This window comes from Achroia grisella, unplaced genomic scaffold (genome assembly GCF_030625045.1).
Source record: "Achroia grisella isolate CSIRO2021 unplaced genomic scaffold, CSIRO_AGI_Agris_v1 utg779, whole genome shotgun sequence".
NCBI lineage: Eukaryota > Metazoa > Arthropoda > Insecta > Lepidoptera > Pyralidae > Achroia > Achroia grisella.
In genome coordinates, this window is record NW_026713019.1 from 2385082 (window position 1) to 2403311 (window position 18230).

General features: G+C 31.6%; 1 protein-coding gene across 2 annotated transcripts in view; it reads right to left on the reverse strand.

Annotated features, from left to right (window-relative positions):
- Nucleotides 1-333: 333 nt before the first annotated feature.
- LOC131850655 (patched domain-containing protein 3) overlaps nt 334-18230 on the reverse strand; it is a 42531-nt gene continuing 24634 nt past the window's right edge. Inside the window, exons 2-11 of one of the 2 annotated variants that reach the window (XM_059200957.1) lie at nt 11021-11297; nt 10508-10725; nt 8932-9110; nt 6881-7224; nt 6199-6399; nt 5233-5370; nt 4355-4665; nt 3869-4081; nt 2682-2891; nt 334-2251 (exon numbers count right to left, since the gene is read on the reverse strand). In XM_059200957.1, the coding sequence (XP_059056940.1) occupies nt 1160-2251; nt 2682-2891; nt 3869-4081; nt 4355-4665; nt 5233-5370; nt 6199-6399; nt 6881-7224; nt 8932-9110; nt 10508-10725; nt 11021-11297 (3183 nt within the window). In that variant the 3' untranslated portion in view covers nt 334-1159. Of the gene's footprint in view, nt 2252-2681; nt 2892-3868; nt 4082-4354; nt 4669-5232; nt 5371-6198; nt 6400-6880; nt 7225-8931; nt 9111-10507; nt 10726-11020; nt 11298-18230 lie in introns of both variants that reach the window. The other variant, XM_059200956.1, reaches the window with a different exon arrangement.

Here is an 18230-nt window from a genome sequence, read left to right on the forward strand (position 1 = left end):
GGTGTCGTTCCTCTGTATTCTGTAATTCACCAAAAGAGTCCTAATAACTTTTAAGTGACCTTTTAAGGTAACAACAAAATTCCGCGATGCCGCGAGCCCCAATGAATGAATGGAAAATTAGATTAATATCAATTACTAATATTCAGACATCTCAAATATAGGTAGGGTTTTTTACATTGAGATATAATAGATCTAAAATAATTTGTATACTTATGTAGGTACGCACGAGAGATTCAAGATAGGTCGATATTTTAATTATTTTGTTCACAACAATTAACTCAAATAATGTGTCAAAAACACTTCATTTATTAGTAGTATACCTACACTGTAAAAACCGTAGTAAAATACCAACATGAATAAAAAATTATATGTATCAATAATTTTTTTTATATCTGTAAAATATACCTATTATAATATCACATTTCTAATTATAGCGGGAATATCAAATTCTAAAATTCCGAATGAAATATGATTGATGTAAGTATATAGGAACTAGTGCAAGATTAAATAAATTATTCAGATCAGCCAGTATTAAACTATCATTATTTGTTCTTTTGAGTTGATTGTGATAAACTGGGACCATTTTGATTTGTTGATGCCATGTCTTAATATGACATGATAGAATGTATATAATCTATCCTATATCCTTTATCTATGAAGGCTAGGATAATATTTTTGGTATTTTCTACAATACATTTATAGATAATATGCTTAGTTCCTTTTATTTGATTTACTTAAATTCTTCATTACTTATTTGATTCGTAATATCTTAACGCTCCCATGACTATTTCATATTTATAGGTATAGATATATCTTATAAACTAAAATATTATATAGTTATTCTTGAAGGTATTCAATGGGATATCTCACTCATATTTCCCCCAAATTTTCTAATGAAATTTAACTGATTATATCTACTAGATATACTAGATAGGTACTTTAAATAGTTTTAATGACCTATTTTAGAAACATAAAATCGTTAAATAATGTTACTTACTAAATTATGAAAATAACAACACAGACATACTTATGTTCCTCGGTCGTTTGTAGTAGATTGCTGTCTACATTACTGTATTCGACCAACAAAGGCATCCTAATACTTTGGTCCATAAATTGAGCACATGATATGTTACTAATTAGAGCACTCTCGTGACCAATGTCAGGGGAATCTCATCTCTGCTACATAATCTAAATGCTCAAGATTTTGATGTGAGTTGGTACGTCTAGGTGCACGTGGCCTATGTAGGTTGTGTTGTGAATGTGCTCGCATCACTCTGTGTGTACTGTCACGCCTTGGTCCAGTATCGCTGCTTTTACGAGTCGTCACCCACTCATCGTCCCTTGATCTCGGAACTTTTCTATAATTATCGAATATTCTGCGGTTATCTTCGTATCGTTGTCTTTGCCAATTTCTATCTATTTCGTGACTATACAAATCCAATTCTCCCGACGGCTGAAATTGACTGGTGCTCTGACAGTAACTGGATCTCTTCCAGCCATCTTCATATTTCTTTCTATTACTCTCGTCGTCTCCAATTTGTCGACGTTGTGACTGATTAGAACTACTTTCACTTGTATCTTCGCCAGAAGTACCAATACCTAGGTCTTTATCATCGCCATAAATTTTGTATACTCCATTAGGATTTAGAGTCTTGCCATTAAAAATTTGATCATTGAGTACTAATTGTGGATGTGGAATGCAATATGGATGCGGAAAATTTTTATCTACTTTTGATGTTTTTATATCTTCTTGTATTTTAGTACATGACCCTGGACCGAATAGTGATAATAGTACAGGTAGTAGGAATAGACCGTGCATTGCTCCAAAGAATATTACCATGAATACCATTTTAAAGAACACTGAGAATATATAACTGTCGGCTAAAAGTAATGCGACTACACCTAGAATTGTACTGAACGACCCCTGTACAATTGGCAATCCTAAAGAGTACAAGCACTCACTAACTCTGACGTCAGGAGATTTCGCTTTGGATGCCATGTATGCATAACATATATGTGCGGTGAAGTCCACGGAGAAACCGATACACATGATTAAATTGATCATAGATATGGAATCGAGGTTTATATCCCAGAGAGCCATGTAGCCCACTACACCAATTTCAATGGACACTATACTAAACGCTACCCACAGTGAACATAGAACATTCGGGATAAATATAAATGATGTAATCATCATCATCAGCGCACCGTAGCATAGATTCTGAATTGACGTCGGCTTTACGAGTTCAAACTGTAACAGAAGAAACACGTTTTAAAACCTAAACTAAATCTATATTGAGGTTGTTGTGTTGCGGTTTAGATCGCCGCTTTACTTCCGATGGTCGCGGGCTTGATTGCCCGTACGATAGAAATATGTGTGTAAAAATTGTATACATGACTATGATTGTTTTTATCAATCTGGATGTCTTTATGTATGTATTTAAAAAAAAAATTAAGTTTTTATATAAGTTGTCTAGTACCCATAATACAAGCTCTGCTTACCTTGGGACTACGTGACTTTGTGTGAATTGTCCAGGGTTATTATTATTATTACATAATTATATTTTTTTACGCTGGTGCTATAAATTAATCTTATGTGGGTGCTATAATAATTTTATAACGAATGATTATTGTAATAATTTTATAATATAAGAATTTGTATTATATAAAATAAACCGTACCTGATCAAAGAAGATGAAATATGGATGGAAAACTGAAGCATTTAGAGGTGATTCCGCAACAATATCTCTTAATACTTTTACCATCTCTTTTTCGTGATTGGTACCGCTTATGTTAATCGCTTGTATTAGAAATCTGGAGGCAATTATCTTGTCACCTTCCTGGTTGAATTTAACATCCAGAGAGAATGGATTTGCAGGGAATAGCCATAGCTGTAAATTATAATTATTTTGTATAGTATAAACATTGTACATGCTAGCTGAGTTTGTGACTTTGTACCTGTATAGTTATTTTGTGTAAAGACGATTGTAATAAAACAAACAACAAAAACGATAGAAATAGAAATAGAAATAGAAATAATCTTTATTCAAATAATGAGTTTATTTAGTTATTTTAGAGTTACAAGCACTTTTGAATAGTCATATTTTGATTCTACCACTCATTCGGAATGCAGACTCATCACAAGAAGAATGAGCAAGAAACTTGTGTGTTGCTCTTTTTAATAGATGTTTTTTTTTATATAAATAATTACAGTGTAACAAGTAAGAGGCATGCGATAATCAACATAGAAATCGCTACGCACTCATTATTAGTGTAATCAGATAATATTGTCAGTGCTATGTATTTAAAAATTTTCTACAAAAACATTATTATCGTTAACGAATTCTTCAATTTTATAGTAAGCTTTTTTGCAAAGGAAGTGTTTTATTTGACATTTAAATCTTTTTTGCAGATTTATAACAGACTCTGGTATTTTATTGTAAAACCTTACGCAATTGCCATAAAACGAATTACTAACTTTAGCCAAACGACATTTAGGTAAAATCAGTTTGTTATTGTTACGTAAGCTTTTATTAGTGCAATCTCTAACTCTTTTGAAACTGTCTATATTCTTCCTGGCATACATGATATTTTCATAAATATATTGAGAAGCAAAGTTTCATAAAAAAGTGAAGTTTATCATTACTAAAAACTGGATAAATTGATTATACCGTTTCTGATATTATAGGGCCAAAAGGTAAAGATAAGCGAACAAAAATCTATGGATTCAATTGGGTTTTATTACGTTGATAAAGTTCATCAGTAATATTTTTTTCATATATCTTCCATGCAAAGATACTATCTATATAATAAGTTGACTGGAAGAAAGGAAAATCTCTACCAACCAACCTCGACTAAAGGTACCAACCTCTTTAAGATTCTGAATGAAGTCAGATTCTTCGTCGATCGTTACGTTTAAGTAATCGTTGTTTCTCGATACATAATTTACGAAAGTTCGGAGCCATGATTCAGTATATAAGGAATTCGATATGTATGACGTATTTTCTAATCTTTGCGTAAGTGTTTCCACTTCATCTTGCACTGCAGGGTCCGAGTAATTGTAATTACCACTGATCACCACCTATAAATATTCAAATTTTAGTCATTTCAATTATAACGTGAGACTCATCTGTACTCTACACCAATATTATGAAAAAGTAAGATTTGTGAGTTTTTGAAAATTATTCTAGAGTTGGATAGCCCATTTTATCAAAGAATGGCTGTAGATTAATAACATTATACTACGACTAATAGGAGCGGAGCAGAAATCAAAAATGTCAAATGGAATCAAAATGGAAAAAAAATATGAAGAACAAGTTGCGCTGGGCGGTATTGAATAATTTTATTTTCATACCTGGATTCTATAAGGAAATTCTCTGTAATAAAGATCTTCGCGGTCGAAGAACTCCACAGAATATGAATCTTCCTTTGAGAGTTTCCGCCTTTCTAAGCCTTCCTGCAAATTCGTTACTCCGTATCCAGCACCAGCCAGATATAGTATGAAAATTACAATGACTAGAGCCTTGACTGCACCTTTGTTGAGCAGATTTGCCATCGTTGTACGGAAAAAGGCCATAATGCAATGTTCTTTATTGTCAATGGGATTGTCTGGATCGGCAGGATCTATACCTCCGCTGCAGAATACTCTATATAACCAAGACTTTTCTGCTGTAAAAGACATAAAATTATATAATAAATAGGATTTTATTGGATTTTATTGAAGATTCTAAATATACCCAAGGACTTTAATTACCCTCCAGGATTCCTGAGCTTTTATGGTCATTTTTTACCGTTATCATTACCTGATAGTATTATAAGATTATGAGATATATTGTTACTGAACGTGAGACAAATTTTAACTCAATTAGACGCACATACTTAAGCGGAGGGAAGGACATTAAACTAATAACACAATTTACTAACAATGTACCATACAGGTGGATCTACACGTTGTCCCTTTGGAAATCAACATGGTTAATTGCTGGTGAATTTGTCACGATGTGCTATCTGACCTGGCTTCATACTTATCTTACCATCGTATACTGGTGCCTTCACCAGACTAACACCGTTAGCGCAGGCAAGAGCATTACAACCCATTCAATCATTCCATTAATATTCAATTGAGTACATACGCATTTTGGAAAATTACAAACATTGCCTATTACCTAATTAAAATCTTTTAGAAATATTGTAATAATGTTTGCAATTGAATTATAAGAAACTTTTACCCACCTTTCCTTGCTCGTGACTCAGGCAATACTTTTGCCCAAGTGATGGTGTGTCTATTTTGTTTTTCTCGGTATCCTGATATAGCAACACATCCGGCAAAGAACGTTAGATGCCACACAAACGTGAAGCAAACTGCTAAACCTGCAATCACAGTGACATAGAAAATTATTGTCAGTAATAAAAGTTAGGCTAGAAAACTCTTAGAAATAATAATATTAATTTAGCGTGAGTAATATACCTACTACAGGTGTATGTATATAGAGAATTAAAATAAAATCGAATGTGGTGGAACTTTTAAAAGTCGTGTTTTATTAATAACAAAAAATTATCTTTCAACGTTCTACATGCTACAAGAAATAGTTTAGAATATCAAGTAAGGCACATTGGAGACTTTATATTTTATCAGTAATAACTCTGGGTACTTCCCATAACACCATATACTCTCGAGCTAAGGAGAGCATGTGTTACTGACACAATAATTTACAACTGATTTAAGTACTTGTAGTTTGTTTTATAAACTGATTTAAGTAACTTGGTAACATTATTTGAAAATTTGATAAGTGTAAATATCAAATTTTCAAATATTCTTACCAATTGTTACCATGTTGTTGTTGTTGTAATTAATTAATATTATATATAGAATTCTCGTATCGCAATGTTATTTTCGATGCTCCTCCGAAAGGGCTAGACGATTTTTATGAAATTTTATATATCTACATATTCAGTAAGTCTGAGAAACGATTACTATCCTATTTTTTATACCTCTAAGTGATAAGGGTTGTCGAACCCTAATATTTTTTTTATGTTTGTGACTTTTTTATTATTTATAAGGTTTCAGTAATAAATACACTCAACCCTAAATTTTCACCCTTCTATCACCAACCCTTATTTTTTAATAGCGATAAAAATTTATATAGCAAAACAACCTTTGCCGGGACAGCTAGTATCATATAAAAATTGTAACATTACCTGAATACATGCAGAAAATTTGTACGGACGGAAACGGTGAGAATATTCCGATAAAGAAAGACAGCATATCTGTGACGGAGGTGATTGTAATAGACACGGCTGCTTCCGACAACATTATGGCCATTCTTTCTGGCACTGAGAGTTTTGGGGAAGCTCGTCTCCATGCAGCCAACATTACAAATGTGTCATCAATACCAATGCCTGCAACATACATAAAAAATAATTATTCAGTTCACCTCATACAGACTATATATAACCCTAAATTTATAATCTTCCAGGTTTACAAAATGATCTGGAGTGAAGTGAACATGAGTTATGGTTTTTTAAAAGTACGTTGTTTTAGAGATAAATTTTATCTTTTACGTTACATGTACGACTTTGTTCGTGTTATGTGTGATATAATAATTGATTGTTTACATCCACCTCGAAATGTATGTATATGCCTAAATTTATGACGGATTTTTTGCCCCGGTTTCACGCGGGTATACATATATTATACATATAAACTTTTCCCTTGAATAACTCAATCGATTGCTAACTGCATTAAAATCCGTTGTGTACCTAGTTTAAAAGTTCTAAGCGAAGATAGGGCAAGTGAATTAATTTTGTACGATGTAAAGAAAAGACATCTATAGAAAGACATGTATTAAAAAATATAAATATGTATATAATTATCACTTACCGATCATCAAAAAAGGCGCAGCCAAGTTAATGCCGATAAATGAAATGCCTAAATAGATAGCGCAACCGAAAGCGGACGCTGTCGCCATAACAGCAGATATGTTACCCAGCAAGCCTAACCAAGGCTTTGATCGGACCCAATCTGCCATCATACAAGTGACTATTGAGAAGATGCCCATCAGAATGAAGGTCGAGCTGAAGAATGGTATGACTGTTCTGGTATTCTTCTCTAATTCGTGGTCAAGGGTTCTGGATGCGAAGCGGGAAACTGATATATGCTTAAATCGTCCTGTGTCTTCTGCTACTCCAACTGCATCTAAGAATGCGTCTTCCCATGCTGCACCTCTGTAATCGGATAAAATATTGCTCTATATTATGCTGCTATAGTACTAAGTACATGAAATTAATAGAATAAGAACCTAAAATATAAATACGAAAATATTTCTTAGGTAAACGTTTTTATTTGTATCAAGAATTTATATCAGTTGTCTAGAACCCATAAAACTCTCTTAGTTTGGAAATTGTTCAGGGTTATTAAAAATTATATCCTATATAGTTTTGTCATGGCATTTTAGATATCGCTGGTATACCTACGAATGTGATATCAGTAAAAATTCTTAAGCTTATCGATTTAAAGATTCATAAAAATTAGTATAATTTTAGATAGATTTAGATGATTCCGTATCATTAAATTAACTTCCTTTTGAAAGTGCGATGAAAATATTTATTACAATTACTTCATTCATGTCATTTGTACGGGACCAATAAGTTTTTAAAGAGGATAAAAAATATGTCTAATTTTTTTTTATCCACGAATGGAAATTTCGCTGTCATCGCATCTGATGAGAAGTGGTATATCCGTCATATAGAACCAAAGATATCACAGAATTGTCACGCCCGTAACACTTCTCACGCGTTACCTTTTCTGTGAATTAAAATGATGCTTCCGTAATTCCGTAACTAGTAATTTCACCGCAATCTCTCATTTTCCAACCAGCAAATTTGCTTGAAAGTCGGCTATTCATGGACAGACAGAGACACTTGGAAAATAATGGAACTGTATAAATTCGTCATTATTTCATCATCATCTGCTTCTTCCTTATCCTATTTATTTGCGAAATTCGCAATGTAGGTACATATTTATTCTCTTTAAATAATTTATTCCGTAGATTTACAATGTAGAATAGTTCAAATACTACATATAAACTATGTAAGTACTCTACTCTCCAGGAAGTTCAGAACATTATTAAAACTTGACCTACATTTGTATGCCACCATTAACCTTTCTATTCGTATTCTTGTCGAATATTACGCAGTGTTTAGTATTCGAAACGATTTCCTAAAGCGTGTCAAGATCGGTGTCCATTATCTAAGCTATACAGTCGTTTGTTTAGAAAATTATAGCATTATTTGAAACAAGTAAAAAGTAGTTTGGAATAGCATTAAACAAACTGTTCATATTTTCCTGCTTATTTTTTTTTAATACCATGGTGGTATTTTGAATGGCCATTTACTAAACATATGCATAAAGGTGTTTTTTGTATTACGGATATCCTTAATTATCTAAATAATTGCGCGTATTATATACATATAATAGTTTCTTATATTCAAATAGGCAATGTGTAAGTAGTAGTGCAAAAACCACATAATATATTCAGGTATTTGCCACATTAGTACTTTATATTTTATTTTTTTAAATGTCTCATGTTATTTTATCTGTTTTTAAATATTAAAACTAGAGTGTAGTAGGTACATTTTAGTTCATAGAAATAAAGTCAAATTTGATGCAGTATGTAAGATTATTTTTTGTTGGTGCTTACTATAAGAAATTAAAAGCTACTTAAAGGTTCACTCAAAATTAACTAACAATTTAATTCTTATATTAATAAGAATTTTCGAACGTTAATATTTATAATGGTAATGCAAATTCAGACGAGAAGAATAGTTAGAAATTTCTACTGTAGTTTTTATAAAACGTAATATAATTTGTCCAACTTCACGTTCTCTATGAATAAATAAATTACCTGCTACACAACAAAAGTTGGTATTTACCTTTGTTTTTGCACATCGTTGTCTGTTCTAACAAACCAAACCAGTTGGACAGCGGGCACCCATACTATCGTGTCGTCCACCACTTTGGAACCGCCGAAGTATACAGGGAAAGCATGAGCTTCCCACGTGACAGGATTAAACATTATTGGAAATGTTAAATTCAACTCGCCCCGCTCCACCTGTAAACGAGAATTTTTATTGTCAACGTTTAGAAAGTGTATAAAAATCTTATTCTAACATAATGTATTATAATCTAATAATAAATTACTGCATGAAGAGCAGGGTTTAACGGCCACAGATATAAATGTTAAATTTGTCATAATATTATTGGTGTTTAAAAGTAAGTAAGAGAAAGTTACGGACAAACTATATTAATACAAAAACGCGATATATGGATACTATTAACAGTTTTTTATTGTATCAGTCAATCATTGCAGAGTACAATGCGTATTAAAAGGGAATTTGAACAAACAAAAACCTAATAAATTTATTAGAAAGCAGTTTATTTGTTTCGTACTTTTCCACAATTCGGTTTTACAAACAGGCGGAAAAAATTTAGGATATTTCTTCAATTTCTATTTTAAACCTGTACTAGGTTTAAAAAGAAACTTAAATTCCACTATACATGTTAATACCTTAATTATTTATTACAAATAATTGGTACAATAAATCAAAGTGCACTATCGCATACGATCGATGTTTTATTGGGGTATTATTTAAGTAGGTATAATAACTATGATTGTACATCAGTAAATCCAAATTGACACGTGTGGGTAACATTTAGCATTGATGTCATTGTTGAATGCGTAGATCAATTGTGGTTTGCAGCAGGTAAGAGCTATTGTGAGTAATAAACTATCTATTGTTGTGAGGCGTCGCCGATTATATTGCTGTGATTCAGTGATCGTTGGGAATCGATTACTTGCCTTGACTAAAACAATACGCGGTTTCGATTACGAATTATAACGGTGTATACCATGGCAATGAATGTTGAAGGACCGACTTCCTGTTGACAACTGTTGTAGCTTAAGACTGAGTAATTAAGATGTTCATTTACTTATGTCCATTGCCTAGGTTTGTTTTAGAGACAACACCATGTAGGCACGACACTTTAGTCCTCCCGAATAGCAACGCATAAACAGCATCACGGGCACACAATAACGTGATGTACCGTAGTGCTGTTGATGTATAGAAGTGAACGATGGTTATTTATTCATGGATGATAATTGAATGGTGCACCCGCCTGTGCTAACGGTTTACGCTGGCGGAGATAATAAGATGAGAATGAGGTCAGGTCAGTTTGCCCATAGCCAGGAGTTAACTACGATGGTTTCCAGGGGGAACCGTAAGGAGGTTGACCTTACATGGTACATTAGTTACTAGCAAAATGGACACTAGACCCCATCTATCTCTACCTAATAATCCCCTTCCCCTTAGTGACTGATGTTTATTACTTACCATCAGATAGGTCGTCAGCCTTTTGACATTAAATTTATTCCATTAAAAAGTACTGCTTTTAAATGAAGTGGTTTATAAGCTACTTTAATGCATACAAAATATAGTAACTAGAACATACCTCGCCGATAATTTTGTCCAGATTTAATATGTCATTGACGAAACATTGTCCTTCCCACTTGGCGCATTCTTCTCTGTAAGTGAAGGTTTCTCCATCGGGTAGAGTGACTGTTACATTTTGTACCAATTCGTCCAACTGTCTCAGCTCTTTCCATACTTCCGTACGTAGCATGTTGGTGTCGTTGTCTTTGGAAACTATGATTACTCGACCAAATCGTCCTGTTTAGAAATAATTCGAATTATATTTGAAGAAAGTTTTAAAGATCATTTTGCATGCAATTATGCTCCGCTAAAAGTGATTATAGCAGTGTCGTAATCTACAAAAATAAAAAATTCTATGAGTATATAAATATTGCTATGACATATTACTGTAATTATTTATTTAAGAACAGTTGTGCAAGATATATTACTTTACTTTATTTACATGTTGTCAATATCGATACCTATTGGTTCTGGCTGTATGGGCACCTTTGCCTTCTCTTTAAAGGATAAATATAAAGCAAGTATAGCTTACCTGGTCTAGTAATTCGTCCAATATTAAATCTGTGGCTATAATTAACTTTGAAGAATTCTTCAACGATACTCCTCTCAAGTTTACCCTGTCCTCTGACTGGAGAAAACAAGTATTCGGGGTCCATTTCATAGTATATCCGTTGATATCCAGTGATCATAAGTAACGTTAATAGAACTGGGATTATTATGAAGTATCCAGGTTGTCTACCAACTATTAAACCCAATTTGTAAAAGGATCTGTTCAGGAGATCGTCCACAAATGTTAATTTGCAGCCCATCTGTAACAATAAAAAATATTTTGTTAGCTAATCATTCCAATATTTTAGTACATACCTACTTTACTTAAGATAGTACGTAACCAATTAGTATATATATACGTATAAATAATTTGCATTCACAAAATAAAATGTCTGCAGAGGAAATAGTCTAAAGCATATTTTATTTGTCCCGCGCAAATGAAAAGCGCCACAGATTTATAAATTCGCACAGCGCGCAGCCGTAGTAGCATAACATGCGCGTTATAGCTGTATGTGCTGTTAATTATAAGTGGGTATCAGAGTTAATATAGGAAGGATATATATTATAAAAACTTGTTTTTCACATATATTTCGGGTAGAGATTTCATTTACACCTGACACGTCATTTTTCACCGCTTGAACTAGTATCATGGAAAGGAAAATAAAAAGTACAATGAAGGGAAACAAATTAAGGTTAAATCAGGATAATTCCCCTAATTGTATTTGATAATTATTTAGTATGAATTATTTCATTTTTAGCTAAATAGCTATTCTCCGCTCAATAGTAATTATCACCCAATATAGGTATTTATTAATGATTACATATGGGCCTATATTTATTTATATATTTTTAACTTTCCGCTGTCCGCTATATACACAGTAAAGTGGAGGACGAATCACGGACTACTATAGTTATATAGATACTAACGCAATTTATATATCTGAATCTAAATAATAGTCATGCTACTCAATAATACAAATATAAAAAAATATAAAACGAGATAAAGGCGCACAAGTAGTGTAAATACATAAATTATATAGATAGATAGATAGATAAAAAGCTTTATTTTTCAATTTTTACATATTATTATTCTACTATCCTGCAAAACTCCTGTCGGGGTTTGTCTGCAGGCACGTAGTTCTCTCTTATCTACTTACAATAGGTACATGCTTATATATTATTTTAGATAGAATTTTAACGTACACATAAAATACAGTATTCCGTTTTACAATATTTAAGTATTAAATACTATTAAATAAGGACAACAATTTTTTTTTTTTTTTATGTGATGTTATATGTTTTTAATAAATGGTTTCTATAATTTATACAATCATATCTCTATGTACATTACTTATGCGTTTCGTTTGTCCCCATTTCAACATACGAAACTGGTCTGTGGAAAATTCAAGGAAAATCACTCTTTAAAATACAAATCCATAACAAAGTGCAAATTTAGTAATGCCAGTAGTTACAATAATTTTATATTTTACGAGTATCAATTAGCAAAGAATCAAATGTTACTGTATTGGTTACAGTTCAGTTAAGCAATTAATTACATACACTCCTTTTTAAAACAAAACAATTTTCATGTGAAACTACTTTGGGGGGGGGGGGGGGGAGGGGGAGGTGTTAGAAATGTATTTATATTATAATAAATATTTTTTACAAATGCATTAACATAAAAGAGAATAAATATTAGTCTATGGTCTAACCTGAGGATCAAATAGTCGCACAGAGTAGAGATTTAGAGATTGTCTCTAAAAAATATGTATTACAAATAAAACAAGTTAACATTGAAATATAAAAATTAAATTAAATACAGTTAAAGTCGTAGCAGTTATTAAGTAATCTAAATAGAATAAATAGCTAATACGTATATTTCGTATAGCACGTGGCGCTATAAACATCTAATAGCTAAAAAGTGATACAAAAAATGCTCATAATAGATTGTTACATTAGCAATATAATAAAATTCTAGATACATCGTAATGTTATTTTGTTTTTGAAGCCACTCAATTGCCGGCGATCGTTAAATATACCGCAGCGCGAAACGATGATTGCAAGAGCAGTTTTATTGCTGTTGTAGAGTTATAAGTCGTGGTTTTACCTATGATATGGGTGCTTACCGCTAACAATACTAGCACGGCATTATTTCCTTTTGATAAATATAATTAGGTCATTAGGTAATTAGATAGAGTAATAGTATGTAAGGCATAGATTGTTTTTGCATATGTGGTCATTTTATATATTGTAAAGCTCAGACATCTCCCTAAGCTAAAACGATGACCTGTCTCATATATCAGTGATTTTAAAGAAGTATCTTAGATAAATAAGTTTTTTTAGTTATTGAACTTTAATAACCATAACTAAATGTTTTTGTTTTTAGCATAACCCATCGAGAAAGGATTAGAGGCACTCATAGGGTGCGTTATGAGGTTCACTATGATAAATACTGTTCTAACATCAAATTTAGAACAGTTTTGCTCGAATTCAAAAGTATTAAAAATATGTCTATTTGTATTATCTAATTGACAAACTTGAACTCATCAGCAAGCTTATTATGTAATTAAGTATGGATTAAACATTTGTAGTAATGTACTATTGAACACGACCTGTATACCTGTCTCTGTTAAACAAACTAGATCCGATTTTATTGAGTACTGTTTTCTGATCTTTAACTGAAGTTAGTTCAAGCGTTACTTCATGACACATTGGGGCCTTCTCAATTCGTCTGATTTTTTGTATGTAATACGAAATCTTTTTTGTATAACTTCAAGTGAGCGCATAAAAATAGAATTTACGCTTGTTAACAGTAAAGTCTGCACTATCAATTTTAGATTTGAAATAATATAAATTAAACCTTGATTTATTTTAGTGAAGTATTCAATTGCAATTGACCTTGGCACTCGGTTGTTTAGGTCATTCATTACCAAAAAGAAATCGAAAAGGGTTAAATAAAATCACGGGGTTAAAAAACAAAGGGTTAAATAGATTTATGCTATATTTATGTTACTTAAAACAAAATAAGTAGCACAAACCTTACTTATTTCTATGACTATGTTTTAAGTGAATGGAATGGTAAATCTGTTGACAGGTGATAGTAAGTGGTAACCGTCGCATATAAACAAGAACATCACATCATCATGCGACTTTGTACAAAGTGTACCATTAGTAGTAGAAATAATGTCTACTGAATCTATTGATCAAAGATACTAAAAGTTGCATTTTTATCTTCATCAATATGACTGCACTAATTTAAGTTTATTGTACAAAAGTCCCCTATTACTAGTTAAATACTGTAAATATAACATAATTACTTTTTAAAATATATTTGTATATTGTATAGTTAATATTTAATATGAAATTAGATTTAACGGAAAATGGAGAACAGAATATGGAAAAATGTGTTAGAGACGTAAAATAACATTGTAAGTGGTGAAGGCGGTCTGGGTTTGAATGTAGCAACTGAGTGTAATAACGGCTATTACGTAGTTAACCGAGATTCGACCGCAAATATTATACTCCAGGCTTTACATTAGATTTTATTTAACCTGAAATTACGTTTTTAGTGTACAATGTTGGAATGAAGATGTTTATGTAGTTTTTTATGTAACTGGTATGGTAAACTATCTGATAGTCTACCTGGTAGTAAATGGCATTCTATAAAGCGCCATAGATATCGTATATACATACTTAAATTTACTCATAAGTTGCCATTCCGGGGACTAAGGTGTTAAGCTGCACCCTGTAATTTCACTGCCATATCTCACCAACCGAAACACAGCTTACAACACTGCTTTACGATGCTGGACGAAATGGATAAGTGATGCAGATCTATCTATCTGCCTGTGCAGGTACACAGGCAGATATGACTTTATACAAAGTCTACCGCTGATAGGTTGAAGGAACGAGGACAAAATAAAGTCAATCTGGTGAAATTATCAGAAATTAGCCGTTCTTCAAAGTTATATATTAATCATGAAAGTATCCACCTGGAGGTCAGCATATAGTGAGAAAGAATTCATGGTTTGTTGTTATATTTTTTTTATTAATATAATTATTTTATTTTTTCTGTCAAGGTCATGGTCATCGGCCATCCATTGGTCGCTTATGGCCTACACAGAATATCATCACTATGACAGTAACTTTTCACAACTTAATATATTTTGTTTCCGTAATTCCAGAACTAAATATGTGTTTGTAGGTAGAAACTACAATAATATTTTACACGAATTATTTTAGGTGTTTATTTATACATATATAATAATAAGGATGCTATGACAACATATGCTGAGTTTGGGTCATGTTGTCAGTTAATAATGTAGTATTGTAATTTAATCTAGTACTAGCTGTACCCGCGACTTCATCCGCGTGGAATTTAACTTTATTTTGCTAAAATAAAAGTAGCCTAAGTTACTCCTTATTACATCAGCTACCTGCCAATAAAAGTCCTGTCAAAATCGATTCAGCCTCTTCAGAGATTAGCCGGAATAAACAAACAGAAAGACAAAAATTATAAAAAACGTTATTTTGGTGTATGTACCGTATTTATATTAATATGCACGAAAGTGGAAAAAACAATACAAAAAGGTTATTTCAATATTACAAACAGATACTCAAATTTTATTTATATTTATAGATAATTGTACTTTTATACATGAGTGCTACTGAATGACTATAAATTTATTTATTTCTTTCGTGGTAATCTGGAACTGATGGAATATTAGTAATAAAGCCTAGACCTAAGGTTCCATCACAAAAAAATAAAGAAAAACTTGTCTCCTTAAGAAGAATATTTTAGCTTTGTGATAATTATGTTAGATATAATGGAGTTGAGTTGTTTGTTGACTAACCCCAAAAACAATTTACATAATAAAAAAATGAATATTCTGTATATTAATCAGTAAATATGTATCTATAATACACTGCCGACAAGCATTAAGGTTACATTTTCATTTCAAAATGTGTTTAATATTCATAAAGGTAAACACGTTAATTTTGCACTAATAGATAGTTACGTACGCAATTAATAGTAATTGCTGATTTTGATCTACGAATTTATTAGTTTTAGGTATAGCTACCTACCTATATGCATACTATTAACTGATAGGTAACTGGGGATGAAGGGAGCTTCTGTTAGTATAAATGGGCAATTGTGACCCCATTGCTAGTAGCGTCATATCAGGTTGACCTCCACGCGATCCACTCCCAAACTATCATGGTTAATTCTAAGTAAATAAAATCAATAGGCTGACTAACCAGACTTCATGCTCATCTTATCAGTCTCTACAGGTGCTTAATTAGCGTAAAACGTTAGCACTAGTGAATGCATATAGGTACCACCCATTAAAAAACTGGTAGGCAACGTTAGATAAAATATATTATGATGTTTAGAAATAGATTCAATTTAGATTTTTAGGATTATACATTGCGATGATAAAAAGTCTTTTACCGAATTAAAAAATAATAAACATGTAAATATTAATTATCAATTAAATCGGTAAAATATTTATTGTCAATATACATATGTACTTTAGTGTTTTAGTTAAGTTGCCATACCAGTGATTTTCTTTTTATTTTAGGAACCTATTGCTATTAAAAATAAATAATATCAATTTGTAAAATATATAGTGGGAAAAAATTGTTAGTACGCTCCTTTAATATGATTTTTTAAAGTGATGTTTAGTGTTAAAAACTTCGAATTATTCATATATATTACGATGTCAGACTGAACTTTATAGTCTTTTCAATACTTATGATTTTATTACAATATAACTTTTCACGATGTACGACTAAACGGAAGATTCATTGAGGTGTTTAATTCTTCGTCTGCTTTTTTTACAGCAAACTATATATACTCACCGAGCTCAAACTGCCGAACCCAATAGATATACATAGCAATTATCCGTATGTAAGTCAAATTAAGTGTTGAATAGATAAATGCAAAAAAAAATTCACCTAATATAAGTATAACTTGCAGAAGATCTATATATAGTGGTAATAATCTTGTGTACATACTTGGGTATATGGAACATTGGCGCGGACCTCCTTGACCGGCGCGGCGGCCTACAGTTACCTTTCACTTGTGCGCACTAATTCACTACAGGTGTCACTCTATTTTATAAAAAAGCGATAATAAAAACTCTATCGATTTCATAAAACTACAATGGTAATTTATAAATAATGTGGAAAATTCGTAACATATTTCGTAAAAGTTAAATTGTTTTTAATTGATATACTATTTTATTATAAAAATCACTTTGAACATTTTTAAATAAAGTAAAGTTATTTATTGTCATCATCATTGTCTTGCTTTTATTTAAATTTATACCAGATATTTAATTTTGATATTGCAATTTACGTAGTTTTTAGTTTTAAACTGATAGGTATAAATAATAACGTTAAATATTCTATAAAATTTTATTAAAAACTAGAAACTAAAATGTATTGAACTTCCAGATCTATCGACTTCTAATCAGATTCTACCTAACTATTCATCTCTATGTGTTTTTATAAGAGCACGATTATTGAATTTAATGAAATCTATATGTTACTATTACAAAACTTTCCTAGTCTTATATACAAGAGCAGTTAAATGCTTTTAAAGCACAATTCATAACATATGTATTATTTTTACACTAAGGCAATCATATTTATAAAATGCGAGTGCACTGTGATATATAAATTTGTTTGTGTCGTTGAATCATTGTTAGATTGCTTCAACTGAGTACTTATATTAGATAAATGGTTATATTATGTCGTTTGACATGTGATCTCGACGTTTCGTTGCTGTTCAATCAGTAGTAACTAGTACTTTTGTATTCACCTACTCTTGTAGGTTATAGGAACTTTATTACACCTGTTACAAAGTTATTATAAGCTACGAGAGTATATCTTTTTTATTACGTAATGTGAGATATTGTTGATGGAGTTCTATGTGAATATTATGTGATTATACCACTAGGTGACCTCCGCAACCTTCTCTACGTCACAAAAGAGATAAACGTTAAAGCAGCGCATATACCTAACGGAAGCACTCAAAAGTAATGAATTTTCCCCTATTTTGCAACGTTTTCATTGATCTTGAATTGATCTAAACTTTCCTCGATAAATGACTTATACTAAAGTATGTTTTTTTAATTCAATCTAATAATTACCGAGAAAATACAATTCTTTTATTTTTATAATATTAC